The sequence below is a fragment of the Strix aluco genome, chromosome 5 (assembly GCF_031877795.1).
Source record: "Strix aluco isolate bStrAlu1 chromosome 5, bStrAlu1.hap1, whole genome shotgun sequence".
Classification (NCBI taxonomy): Eukaryota; Metazoa; Chordata; class Aves; order Strigiformes; family Strigidae; genus Strix; species Strix aluco.
Genome location: NC_133935.1, coordinates 31,128,482 through 31,141,283, shown reverse-complemented (window position 1 = coordinate 31,141,283; position 12,802 = coordinate 31,128,482). Strand labels below are relative to the sequence as shown.

Sequence of the window (12,802 nt, the reverse complement as noted above, 5' to 3'; positions counted from 1 at the left end):
AGCAGTGAGATGGGGAATGTGCTTGACCACCATTTCATTCTGCCCGAGATCGAATCCATTTTCTTGGCAGAGTCTACGAATTTGCTTCGTGACTTGAGAGCTCAGTGCAGGAGCTAGAGGCAAATGTATGGGAGAGAGAAAAAAGCATTTAAAGCCCACCCTTGGTCGTCCATTAGGAGTAGCACCCTAAAGGAGCCATCCCCCATCCTTTGTGGGGCACCTTCCGAGTGACAGGTTGGAGGTAGGGGGTGGATGCTCCCCCATCACATCCAGCCATAGAATCATAGAATGGTTTGGGTTGGAAGGGACTTTTAGAGGTCATATAGTCCAATCCCCCTTCAATGAGCAGGGCCATCTTCAACTAGATCAGATTGCTCAGAGCCTTGTCCAATCTGACCTTGAATATTTCCAGGGATGAGGCAGCTCTGTTTTGGGAAGATGAGTGCAGCGCCAGCACGGCTGGATCCTCAGCCCTCCAGTTCATACTTATTCCCTTCCCACTGTCTGCCAGGTTAGGCTAGGCAATGAAACATCCTCCAAATGAGGCACCTCTTGGTCTGTATGGGCTTTTTCACACAGGTTTGCGTGCAGAGTCCCTCCAGCAAAGCCTCCAGGCTTGGGTTTTACTTTACCTGCAGGAACTGGAGTTGAGGAGAGGAGGTGGAAGGTCTCTGGGAGTTGATTAAATGTGTTTAACACTTGGATATGCCCTCCTTAATTATTTCATGCTAGCTGGGTAACCAGCCCCCCCCATGCTGAATGGCTTAGCTGTGTTACGCCTGGGCAGCTGGGGCAGGATTTGGCTCTATAGGTAGGTGTTTGCTTAAACTAATTAATGTTTGCAGTAACTTGATGTAACCGTAACGTGCAGCACTTACATTGCATGTTACGGGTCAGCATCCCCACGGCGGGAATTTGGATGGCTTCCACGTGGTGCCGTGGTCCCTGGTGGGGAGGGACAAATCAGGGCAGGAGGCATCCCCGGGGCACCAATCTCCCCATGGTGTTGTGTTTGTCAAACACATCCTTCTCCATTAGGCCCAGGAGACCCTGAGGGCAAACTCCAAGTGCCTGGTGTGTGGGAAGCTCCAGCCCACCAAGCACTGGATACCATCACCTTCATGGCTTTGGGTATGCATCCCCTTTTGTACCACAGGCAGTGGTGGATTAAGGCCTATGTTCCTTATAATTACCTACTTATTCTCAATTTATTCAGTCTTTGTATGTGGTGGGGGTGGATCTTACTACTCAGCAGTTTCCTTGTTTTCCACAGATAACCTCGTGGATATATCTACTACCATCTCCACCACCCAGCAGCTTCATCGGCTTCGTGTCCTGCATCCTCACCCCAGAGAGGGGCTGTAGGTAGCAGGATGTGGCCATCAGCTGAGCTGGCTGGGCTCTTAGGTTTACCAGCCACCTGGATGCCTGATGCCGTGACAGTTATCTGAAGCTGGGCTTCAACCCGTATTACCTCAGCTGAGGCTCTCAATGATGCAACGTTACACCCCAACATTTTGAGTGAGCAGCCAGGAGTCATTCCTCCAAAGGGACTGGCCTTCGGCTGCTGGACCATGGGCTGGATGAAGCCCTCAGCTCTCCCAGCCACCAGGTGCATGTGTCCTGTCTCCAGTGATGTCAGAAATCAGGTATGCATCTCACGAGGCTGGGAGGGTGCCTGTCCTGTGGTGGTCCTTGGAAAGACCACGTCTCACAACATCGCTTTCTTGATACCTCCTCACCTGGTCTTTAGCCAGCCCAGCCCAACCAGCCAGCCAGCTGGGCAAAGCAGGCAGCTCTGTCCGGCCCCATTACCCTCTCCTGCCTCTCAGATGTGTGTTGATTCCAGATCCTTTCGGGTGGTCTTCCTTCTTCCTCCTTGGACAGGAGGTGCAGGATTTCTGGCTGAGAACCAGAACCGCTTCAGAGGACGTTTCAGCCGGAGCTGTGCATCACATCAGTTATCCCGCAGGAGTGCTCGCGCGGTTCCCAAACCAGGGAAGTCTGAGGGAGCTTCTTCAGCCTGGTCCTATCTGATTTCCCAGCATTAATGGAGAGAGAGTGAATAATTTATTTCCTGTCCCCCAGCTCTCTCCCTGTTCAGGTTTCACCTCAGCTCTGCTTCACCCCTATGCTGAAGAGATGCTCCAGTGCCAGCTCCCGTGTTGGCAAGTTTCCGACGTGGGCCGAGCCGGCCAAGATCTCCCAGAGACACGGCTGGTCCTGGCGGTGCTTACCCGTGTGCCAGAACAGCAGTAAATAGAGCAAGAGAAATAATAGCATGAATAATGACAGCTCCGGACAGGTTCCACAGGAAGTCTTATTTTCAGTTCCTCTTTCACAGCATAACTTTAGCATCTACATTGGTCTTATTGTTTATTATTAATTCAACAGTGGCACACAGACGTCCTGATTGAGTTTGGAGCTGCGCTGTACCAAGCACCGTGGGAATACACAGCAGGACGCAGCCCCTGAAAAGCACACCATCAGCTCGAGAACGTGTCCCTGCATGATAGGACAGAAATTACTTCATGTCTTTTTCTATTTTGAGATATATGCAAAAGTAATGGGTGCCAATGTTAGCAATGAAATCTATTTAATCTTACTAAAATTTTTTTTTCTTTCTTCTTACTGTGTTTCTTCACATTGCCTAACACCTTTTGCAAGCTAAGATGATTTGTGAAGTGCCTTTTGACTCAGGGGTCATTACAGATTCCTATAACTCTGGAGCTGTTTAATATAACTAGTTAAACACTACGTGGGGATGCTCTGCTGAGGCAAGTACTCACTCCCAGCTTGGATAAGCACATAATTTTTGTGGAAAGGAAACCTCTAGCCTATTCAAGGAGGAAGACTGCTGTGGGACATGCCTTCTGTTGCTATATACATCTGAACGATGGCATGGGGACATCATGGTTTTGCATAATGTGATAAAGAACGGCACTTAAACATTTACGTGAGGAGTTTCATGTATTTCATTACGTTCCTCCCTTTCCTTTTGCTGTTTTAAACTGTAGTGCAACATTATCTGTTACGACCTGTAAGTGCAGACACTTACATTTTCACGAAACTCCGCCCGGTATCTTTCGCACGTTGTTTTTTCAGCGGCCCGGCAGCGCCAGCGCCCCCCGCCGACGGCCGCGTCCCACCTTTCTTGGCCCCGCTCCCCCCCCGTAGCGTCCCGCGCGCGCCACCCCGCCCACCTCTCGCGAGAGCGGCGTGCCCTGCGCAGCGCGTCACGGGGGCGGGGCGCTTATAAAAGGCGCGCGCGGGGAGGGTCCGGCCCTTCCGGCCCGGCGCGGGACGAGATGGTGGGTGCTGCTGGCCGGGCCCGGCCGCGCCATCCCGCGGCTATCGGCGCCATCCTGCCCCCGGCGGCTGCCCGGCCCAGCTGCCGCCGCACCAGCGCCCTGCGGGAGGCGGCGCGGGGCCCTTTGCGGGGCTCGGGCGCGGCAGGCGCCGGGGGCGGGCCGGGCTTTGCCTTGGGGCCGCCGGCCGGGCCTGCTCGGGGTGGGGGCGGCCGGGAGGGCCCTGTGCCCGTGGCGGGGGTCGCTGCCCCACGTTTGGGGTGGGGCGGCTCCTCTCTAGAGAGCTGCCGGCAGGAACGGCGGCTCGAGCGGGCGGGCGGGCCGCAGTGCGGGGAGGGCCCGGAGGGCGGCCAGCGGGAGGCTTCTGCGGCCCCGCCAGCGCAGCGAGGCCGTGGGGGATGCGAGCGCGCGGGGTGCTCGGTCTAATAACGCAGTTCACTGCCTTTCATCTGTGGGATCAAATTTCGTGTTTGATAATGTCATTCATACGCGAAGGTATTGTACTGGCAGCCTTTGCGTAGGTGTCAAAATTTAGTTGTGCCGAGCCCTGCCGCAAGATTTGTAATCCTAACAAAGCCCTTTTTTGGGGCTGGTAAACTTTGTCTGCTTAAGGCAACTTGTGTTGAGTATTTTTTAAAAAGTGAGACCTGTTTCTTATCTGTTGGTTGTTAGCTCCATGTTTAGCTGTACAATCCTTTTTTTTAAATTTGGTTGTCAGATTGGATGGGCAATTCTTTGCTGGGCTGAGTTATCCGGGTAGAACCCAGCCTTGCTGGGCTCTCTGGTTACAGAGGGAGGCTGCAGGGCTGGTAGTTGAGGAAAACGGCTTAGAAAAAACCATGCATTTCCACCCAAAGTGACTGACCTAAATGTGGATGTTGAAATGCTGTTTTACTGCAGCTTTTCAAACCGAAATTGTTTTTATAATGCTTATTTTCATAGTGTTATCAGTTTGTTGGAACACTGTAAAATTATCTGTGCTTCTTCATTTTGAAATTCTGGTGGCACGCTATGGCTGAACTACAGCTTGTGTGGTTCCTTAACTAGAATGGGACTTGGTGATGTCTTAAAATAAGCTTGAAAGGGAGGGAATGTTGAGGAAATCTAGGAAGAACATAGTTGGGGCATGAGGATTATATTCTTATAACACTGTGATGGGATGCAAAAGCCAAACAGCTGATACTGAGAAGAATTTGTAGAATGCAGGTTGTCTTGTGTATAGATAATATTCATGTTTCAAGAAGAGAATTGGCCTTGGCCCTCGAGTGCATATAATGAATCTCTATAGCAGGCCCTAATTATTTTCTCTCTCTAGTCTCACCGCAAGTTCTCAGCTCCAAGGCACGGGTCTCTGGGCTTCCTGCCCCGCAAGCGCAGTAGCAGGCACAGGGGCAAGGTGAAGAGCTTTCCCAAAGATGATCCCAGCAAGCCTGTCCATCTCACTGCCTTCTTGGGGTACAAAGCTGGCATGACCCACATTGTCCGTGAAGTCGATAGACCCGGATCCAGTATGTATTAATGTTCCTCTTAATAGAGGAGGTGGTTTTATCTTCTGCCATTCATAAGGATGACTTATTTGTTAATAGCTTTGGATTTTAGTCCTGGCTTGACTTTACCCTGTTCAGAGTCCTTGAGTGGGCGGGGTATAAAGCACCCAAACTCCTCCCACTTCAATGTGAGTGATGTCCCAGCAGTAAGACTTAATGTCTAGCAGTGTCTGTCCTGTTAATGGTCGTCTTTCTGAGAATCCCAGTGACCTGATGGTTTGGTTTAGCTGTACTGTAACTGGCTGCTTAGGATGACCTCTCTCGATGGGTGAACAGAAGTAAATTGCTGTTGGTGGGTTTTTTTGCTGATTGTCCAATCCTGAATGTGGTTCTGTTACTTGCTATTGTCCATTTTGCCTGTTGGGCTTTGCTGTGCTTCCTACTGAGCCAGCCTCAAATTTCTGCAAGGCATTAAATTGTAACTTAAGAGTTGGTCGCTCTACCATGCATCATCTTTGTCTTTGTGAAAAGAACTACAGTTATTTAACCTTTCATGTGAAGGATTTACGAGTGAGAAAGAACAGGTGATGTATAATAGTTGTTGCTGGTGTTAATTGTTGTGCTGTATTTCTGTCTTCATCCAGAGGTGAACAAGAAGGAGGTGGTTGAGGCAGTCACTATAGTAGAGACTCCTCCCATGGTCATCGTGGGCATTGTGGGATACGTGCAGACTCCTCGTGGTCTCCGTAGCTTCAAGACCATCTTTGCTGAGCACATCAGTGATGAGTGTAAGCGTCGCTTCTACAAGAACTGGTAAGAGAGCAGGGCTTTTGCTTGTCTTAATCTCATGCCATGGCTTATTTTTTCTGCTGGGTGGCAGATTATGCTAGTGCAGCTTTTTGAAGAGGCTTTTTAGCAATTAGCGTTTGGCCTTGATGAACTGGCCTAATAATGGGATATGCTGTAGGAATGACTCTGGGAGGGTGACAGCATAATGTTAGTGTGGTTCTTGGCGTAGGGGTGACAGTGTTGGTTTTTGCCTGAGATCTCCTTAACAGGCTACACATGATGATACTCCGACGGGCGGACATAAGGAAATCGCCTCCGGCGCTTCTTGTTGAGTGTCGAGTCCTGACTGTAGCCCTGTTTTTTTAGGAAAGGGGAAGACAAATGTTAACTTCTGATTACTGTTCCAGGCACTGTTGTGATTCAAAGTATGCACAGTTGCCCAAGTGAGGCTCCAGTGTCTAGAGCTTACAGCCTGTTTATGAACTTTACAGGCTGAAAAGATGTCAGAGCAATAATGATGACAAGGGTGTCACAGTAATGACCTTGCTGTCAGGCATAGCTTGGGGCTTACAAGGGGGGAAATTACAGTATTCTGAAGCAGATAGCAGTTATTTGACAATTGCTTTAAAGATCTGTTTTTTTCTGTTACTGTTTGACATTTCTCTACAGTCTTTTGTCTTCTGTACTGTGAATATTAATGTGCTTTGGAATTCATGGCAGCTCCGCTCAGCTCTGGCATCTTTGTCACTGTCTGATGAGCTCCAGGCTCCGCTTGCCAGTGGAAAAGAGTCCTTAGAAGCTGGCAATGAGCCGAAACCAGCTGAGGTGGCAGCCCCTTCCGCTCATCCCCGCTTCCCTGGGGGATTGATGAAGGGCTTAGCCAAACCTTGTCTCTGCTCTGCTCCTGAAGGCACAAGTCCAAGAAGAAGGCCTTCACCAAATACTGCAAGAAATGGCAGGATGAGGAGGGCAAAAAGCAGCTGGAGAAAGATTTCAATAGCATGAAGAAATACTGCCAGGTTATTAGAGTCATGGCTCACACTCAGGTAAGTGTCTGAGGGACTCAGGTGTACGCTGGAAACAACCAAGAGAGCAAGCATAGCACTTGATCCATCTCTGTAGGGAGATTTCTGCTGTCCCCTGCATCCTGATGCTGACTGTTAAGCACAAGACAAATACTGTCACTCATCATTCTGTACAAAGTGTGTGCTCACAGGGTGATTGAGGGCAACTGCTGGCAGTCTTCTCAAGCAGTGTCCAAAAGACTGAACCATAGTAGGAACTTCTTGGACTCAGTCCTTTGCTGATATCATGTAGACCTGGGCTCTCTTAATTCCAGCTACAAATAAAAACAGGCTAAACATTTAATTCTGGGGTTTGTGTGGTCAGCATCATTTCAGGCTATGTTCTATTGGGACTGCAAATACTCAGAAGCTTTTGTTGGCTTCTGTTGTTCAACTGGAGGTGTACTCCTCAGTGGTGTGGTGGTGACTCCCTAGCCATCAGTGCTTTGCCAGACTTTCTTGGGAGATGTAATTAAATCTGAATTGTCTGTAAGTGCAGTAAGATGTCTAGTTATGACATTGCTAATTTTACTAGAATCATTTTTCCATACTAGACAGCAAAGGCAGTATTGCAGCTGCTGTTGATACTCTTATCAGTCCTTCTGTGCTAAATACAGTAGAAGTAACTGCAAATGTGACCCTACCCAAAGTGTCCTTCCGTGTGGCAGGCTTTATCAAAGAGTCATAGAATGGTTTGGGTTGGAAGGGACTTTTAAAGATCATGTAGTCCAACCCCCTTGCCGTGGGCAGGGACATCGTTCACTAGATCAGGTTGCTCGAAGCCCTGACTTTGAACGCTTCCAATAATAGAGCATCTTCTTCCCTGGGCAGCCTGTGCCAGTGTCTCACCACCCTCATGATGAAAAATTTCTTCTTTATGTCCAATCTAAATTTATTCTCTTTCAGTTTAAAACTATTGCCCTGTGTTATCTTCTGTCCTTCCTGGATGGAGTGTGCCTGGTGACTGTGGGGTTAGAAAATTCTGTATTCCTGTGGGTGGCATATAACTTCCAGATACTGTGACTTGTCATTTAAGCCATAATACAGCCTTCCCCTTTAGTGTAGGGCCTTTTACTTCAGTATGTTGAAGTTGTGTATCTTGAAAAAGGATATGTTTAGTTAGAGAAACAGATTAGGTCAGGACTAGAAGGTTACTGGGCTAGTTAATAGAAGGTCTGTCTTGGAAGAGCAGGAGCTAAATTTCATCCTTTCTGTTTTCTAGATGCGTTTGCTTCCCCTGAGACAGAAGAAGTCTCACCTGATGGAGATCCAGGTGAATGGTGGCAGTGTTGCTGAGAAAGTGGACTGGGCCCGGGAGAAGCTGGAACAGCAGGTGCCTGTGTCAACTGTCTTTGGCCAGGATGAGATGATAGATGTCATTGGAGTCACCAAGGGCAAGGGATATAAAGGTAAATGCATGGAAGTTCTCCTCTTTGTGATCGGATACAGTTTTTAATGAAATTCTAGCCTTGAGTTTTCACAAGTGTGTGGGCTAAGAGCTGAGGAGGTGAATCCATACTGCTGTCACAGTTCAATGATGAGACCATGGAATGAGCGCTGGGCACAGCGCCTGACATCCGTGAGGAGCCATTCCATGCTGCCTTCCTTCTGAGAACACAACCCAGGGACAGCTGGGGAGGGAGCCTGGGCGGTTCAGGGGCAGGGTGCTTCACCAGGAAATGTGTTTAATTCCTGGGATGATGGGTCTGGGCTTCCCTTTTGTTGCTTGGGGACAGCAGCTTGAAAGGTGGCTTAAACTCTAGTTGAACAATTTGGTGACATCTCAGCTTGACAGTAGTTATCAACACAACACTGCTTTGGTTTCTTCTAGGTGTTACCAGCCGTTGGCACACCAAAAAGCTGCCCCGCAAGACTCACAGGGGTCTGCGCAAAGTGGCCTGCATTGGTGCGTGGCACCCTGCTCGCGTGGCTTTCTCTGTGGCCAGGGCTGGTCAGAAGGGGTATCACCATCGGACTGAAATCAATAAGAAGGTTTGTGTCTCTGAACTGCTGGGAAGAAACAAGAGCTGACTGAGGTCACTTGCTGCATGACAGTGGAGAGTTTTACTTTGTATGCTTTGTTTGCTTGAATGTCATCTTGGGGGCAGTAACCATAGTCCATTATGTTGGATAACCATAAAATTCCTGTATGGCCACATGATTTCAAAGTGCAACAGACATATTTCTCCAACCCTATGTGAAATTCTTACGTTTTGGCTGATGACAGGCCTTTTCTCCTACCCTTTGCTAAGTAGAAATTCTTGATGTTTTCAGATCTACAAGATTGGCCAGGGTTACCAAATCAAGGATGGAAAGCTGATCAAAAACAATGCATCAACTGATTATGACTTGTCTGACAAGAGCATTAACCCTCTGGTGAGTTGTTGCAGCTCTATAGAGAGTGCTTGTGAGCTGCAGTCTTAAGAGGCAAATGGGCCTGGTGTAAGTTGCAAAATGGTTGAATGAGCTCTTGAGATAAAACTGCTGCTGTGGGAGGTGGTGTTGCTTAGTCATTCTCAGTATTGACTTGTGTAACTTGCTAATTGCATTTGATATGTGGCAACAGTGTAGAGAAATGTTACAAACCTAGAAATGGTACTTGTAAATAAGGAATAACTTAGGGAGAGCAGCTTTTGCTGTTTTGTCGGCCTCTTCTTGTGGCAGCTGTTCTTTGCAAAAGCCTTACAGCAACAAGTAAATAGCTGTATTGAGAAACTTGCTCAGTGAAAGGTAATATTGGAAAGAGGATTTTGGTGAATGTGGGAATGGCTGAGACTTGGAAGTGATGCGAGACCATCAGGCTGTGGTCACTGGTCCTGCTTATACAGAGTACTAACTGTTTTCCTTGTGCAGGGAGGCTTTGTCCACTATGGTGAGGTGACCAATGACTTCATCATGCTGAAAGGTTGTGTTGTTGGGACCAAGAAGAGGGTCCTAACCCTGCGCAAGGTGAGTACTGCAACCTGCTGTCAAATGGGCTGGAACAGCTTGAATTAGCTGCACTGCCTCTGGTATGGGTGTTGCTTGCTGCTGTGGGGGTTCATGTAGCCAGCTAGAAAGACAAGCCCCATGCACACAAACCTGCCTCATATTAATGGCTTTGGGAGCAGCGTGAGGTCCTTTTCCCAGTCCAGTCCAGGGCTGTTTATAGTGAAGGGCATGCTTTAGGGTTGAGAGTTCTTTGGGACCGTAAGGACACTGGCAGGCAGACTTGGGCTCGCCTGCTGGTGTGAGTGGACCAGTCTTCAACCTTGAAGGCCAAAGGTGCGGACTGGCTTATTAGTAAGTGCTTCTTGCTCATAATAGCAGCTGCAGTGTGAGATCAGAGTGACTTGGGAGGTGGCAAGAAGTAGCCAGCATGCTGGCAGGGTACTGCTGCATACTCACCTGGCATCTCTTGTGTAGTCCCTGCTTGTGCAGACCAAGCGCCGGGCCCTGGAGAAGATTGACTTGAAGTTCATTGACACAACCTCCAAATTTGGTCATGGCCGCTTCCAGACAGCTGAGGAGAAGAAAGCTTTCATGGTAAGGACAGTCTGAAGCTGGCAGCTTCGTGTTGTGTATCTGTATTGTCTTTCAGCTAATGGCAGTTGGAATCTTGACCTTTGGGCTGTTTTAGGGCCAAGATTTCTGCGAAACAAAGTGTTTAGCTTCAGTTCAGAGGGTTCATCCTGCCAACTTGGTTATCACCACAGGGGGGGCTGGGGTCTTGTTGTTTGGTGCCTGAGCGGTGTTGCCATGTTTGGGCACAAGTCATTTGCTGATGAGGCATGGAACAAGCACGGAAAGCACGGAGCTGTATCTGACACCCATGGGGAGTGGCTCTGCTCTGCGTTTCTCCTGAGCAGCTCCGGACCCAGACGATGGTGCTCACAGCGGGCTGGGGTGGCATCCTCAATTTGTCACTTGCTGGAGGAAGCAAGTCGGGAGTCTGGGGTGTGAGGCCCTTGGGGGGTCAGAGCAGTTCAGCTGCCCAGGGGCTGCATGGGAGCTTCCCCACAAGGTGGCACCAGTGTTTCTTTTACAAAGTCATCGATCTGGTGCAGTGTGGCTGTGCCAAGTTCAGCTTTTGCCCAAAACCTGTAGCTGTGGGTGTGGGGCTTGGGATTTCCAGTGGGCTGCAACATTGAGGGCTTTTTTTAGCTTAATTTCTTGGCAGTGAGAGGAGAAGAAATAACGGCATTGAAATAGGGATGTGATGTGATCTTTGCAGACTGCTGTTTTCATAGTTTCTTTTTGGTTCTTTTTTTCAGGGACCACTCAAGAAAGATCGTATTGCAAAAGAGGAGACAGCTTAATGTATGTAATGGTCTTGTCCTGTGTCCTGTGTGGTCTCAGGTGGAAAAATAAATATTTTAAAGAAGTTAACTTTGCCTCTTGGTTTATACATAGCTGCCTGAAGTCTGGTACTCTCACTGCAGGCCCTGTGTGTGGGACCAACCAAACCAAAGAAGCAAATAAAGCTCAAATTCATGAGCATCCAACTCATAGCAGTGTTCCTGTAATGAGAAAGAAGCTGTCGCTGTTTTTGGAGAGCAGAGATTTTGGGGCATAGCAAGGCTCCTCTGGTTGGTTGTATAAAATAGTAAAGTGACAGGAGCCCTGCATGTGTTTGCAATACTGAGGTATTATTCCACATATTAAATTGTCTGCTGGATGGCTAGGGAGCTCCTTTGAGTCAAACAGGCCTTGAAATAATGAAACTGCTTCAGATAGTTGAAATGTCACTAAATTTTAGGTAGGTGGCTCATGCTGGCTGTTGCTGTGGAAACCCTCCAGTTTCTGTCTGACAGAGGATGTAACCTGCTTACTGTTAGCAAATGCAGTTTATTGCTGTTCCTGAGAGCAGGTAATGTGACAAATTGCTACTTTGCAGCAGCTCAGGATCCATTTCCCAACCCTGCCAAAAGGCTCTGCCTGGTGCTGGGAAACAGGCTGCCCTGGGAGGGGACGAGGGGTGACTTTTCTGCCTCCCACCCTCCGAGGAAGAGGGAGAGCTGTGAGTGCTGCTTGTGGTGTGTTACTGCATGGTTCAAAATACTCTGTCAGCTCCTGGGGAGACAGTTTGGCTGGTGTTCCCAGCTGAGACCGACGGTGAGGGGCAGATGAGACAGGGACTGGCTCTGTGTAGAGCACCAGCCCTGACCGAATCACCGCAGTAGTGGGAGCTGAGGCGTTATACCAAGAAAGGCAGCCGTGGCCCCAAGTGCTTGTCTGCCTCCAGCTGCAGTAGTGAGATCACTTGTGGTTCGGGCTGTAGCCTGACTGAAGGCCGTGTAAATTTAGATAACTGCGCTGGGATATCCTTTGCTGACCATAATTGGAGACGTGGCAGTGATGGAGGTAATAACTCTTCAGATCTACACACCAACGTGTAGTGCTGCTCTGAGACAGACCCAGTTTGATGCTATTTGCTCTAACTGAAATGAGGAAAGGTTCTTGTAGAGATTATTTCCTGTGGTGATGTGGAAGAACCTTCTAAGAGTTAAAAGGTGGCAAGAAGGAGGAAAAACATTTACCTTGTTTCCCTAGAAACCAGACGTGATGACTGTACAAGCTGGCTGGCTCCCTGTCAGCCTCATTTAACACATGAACCTGCTGGCTGATCTCAGCCAAGAGTAACAAGAGAGGTCTTACCCACTAATTTTATTTTCTTTTTTTTTTCCCCACAAGTCTCAAATCAGCAGATAAAGAGCCTTAAATTAGTATTTCCCCAATGCGGGAAAGTGGAATTTCCAACCTCTGTCCATCTTGAGGCTGCAGTTCTATGAGCAGCTCTGAAGAGCAAGGGTTTCCTGCCTGTTAGTCAGCCTTAGGTGGTCTTTTCACTTGGCGGTGAGTTAGCTGTTCTAAAGCACGTCTGCACTAGCTGGCTAGCAAGCGTGTGGCTCTAAGCCAGCCCTGTCTGCTACTGCCCCTTCAATCAAACCAGTCAGCTTCATCCAAGGGAATTGGGTTTATCAACATAAAACTGGGATGTGTTGGGGACATGACAAGCTGTGCACTGCCTTGATGAAAATCTATAAAAGCACCTAATTTTGCCAAATCGCATCTTGTGGTGGGCACTCCACTGGAGGCTGACGAGCTGGAGAACGTATTTGGAAGTGGCAATGGTAGCAGAGGGAATTTTTAGTCAAATTAGCACCTAAGTAGA

General features: G+C 48.7%; 1 protein-coding gene and 1 non-coding gene across 2 annotated transcripts; both read left to right on the top strand.

Moving 5' to 3' along the window:
* The first annotated feature begins 3,277 nt into the window (after positions 1-3,277).
* RPL3 (ribosomal protein L3) lies at positions 3,278-11,016 on the top strand. The gene is made up of 10 exons (XM_074826684.1): positions 3,278-3,311; positions 4,624-4,816; positions 5,440-5,608; positions 6,495-6,630; positions 7,871-8,057; positions 8,480-8,640; positions 8,923-9,024; positions 9,502-9,597; positions 10,054-10,173; positions 10,902-11,016. Exons 1-10 carry the CDS (start codon positions 3,309-3,311, stop codon positions 10,944-10,946), a joined length of 1,212 nt encoding a protein of 403 aa, XP_074682785.1. The 5' UTR covers positions 3,278-3,308; the 3' UTR covers positions 10,947-11,016.
* LOC141924891 (small nucleolar RNA U83B) lies at positions 8,175-8,267 on the top strand. The gene has a single exon (XR_012623692.1). It is a non-coding gene; the product is annotated as a small nucleolar RNA U83B (small nucleolar RNA).
* Positions 11,017-12,802: the final 1,786 nt, after the last annotated feature.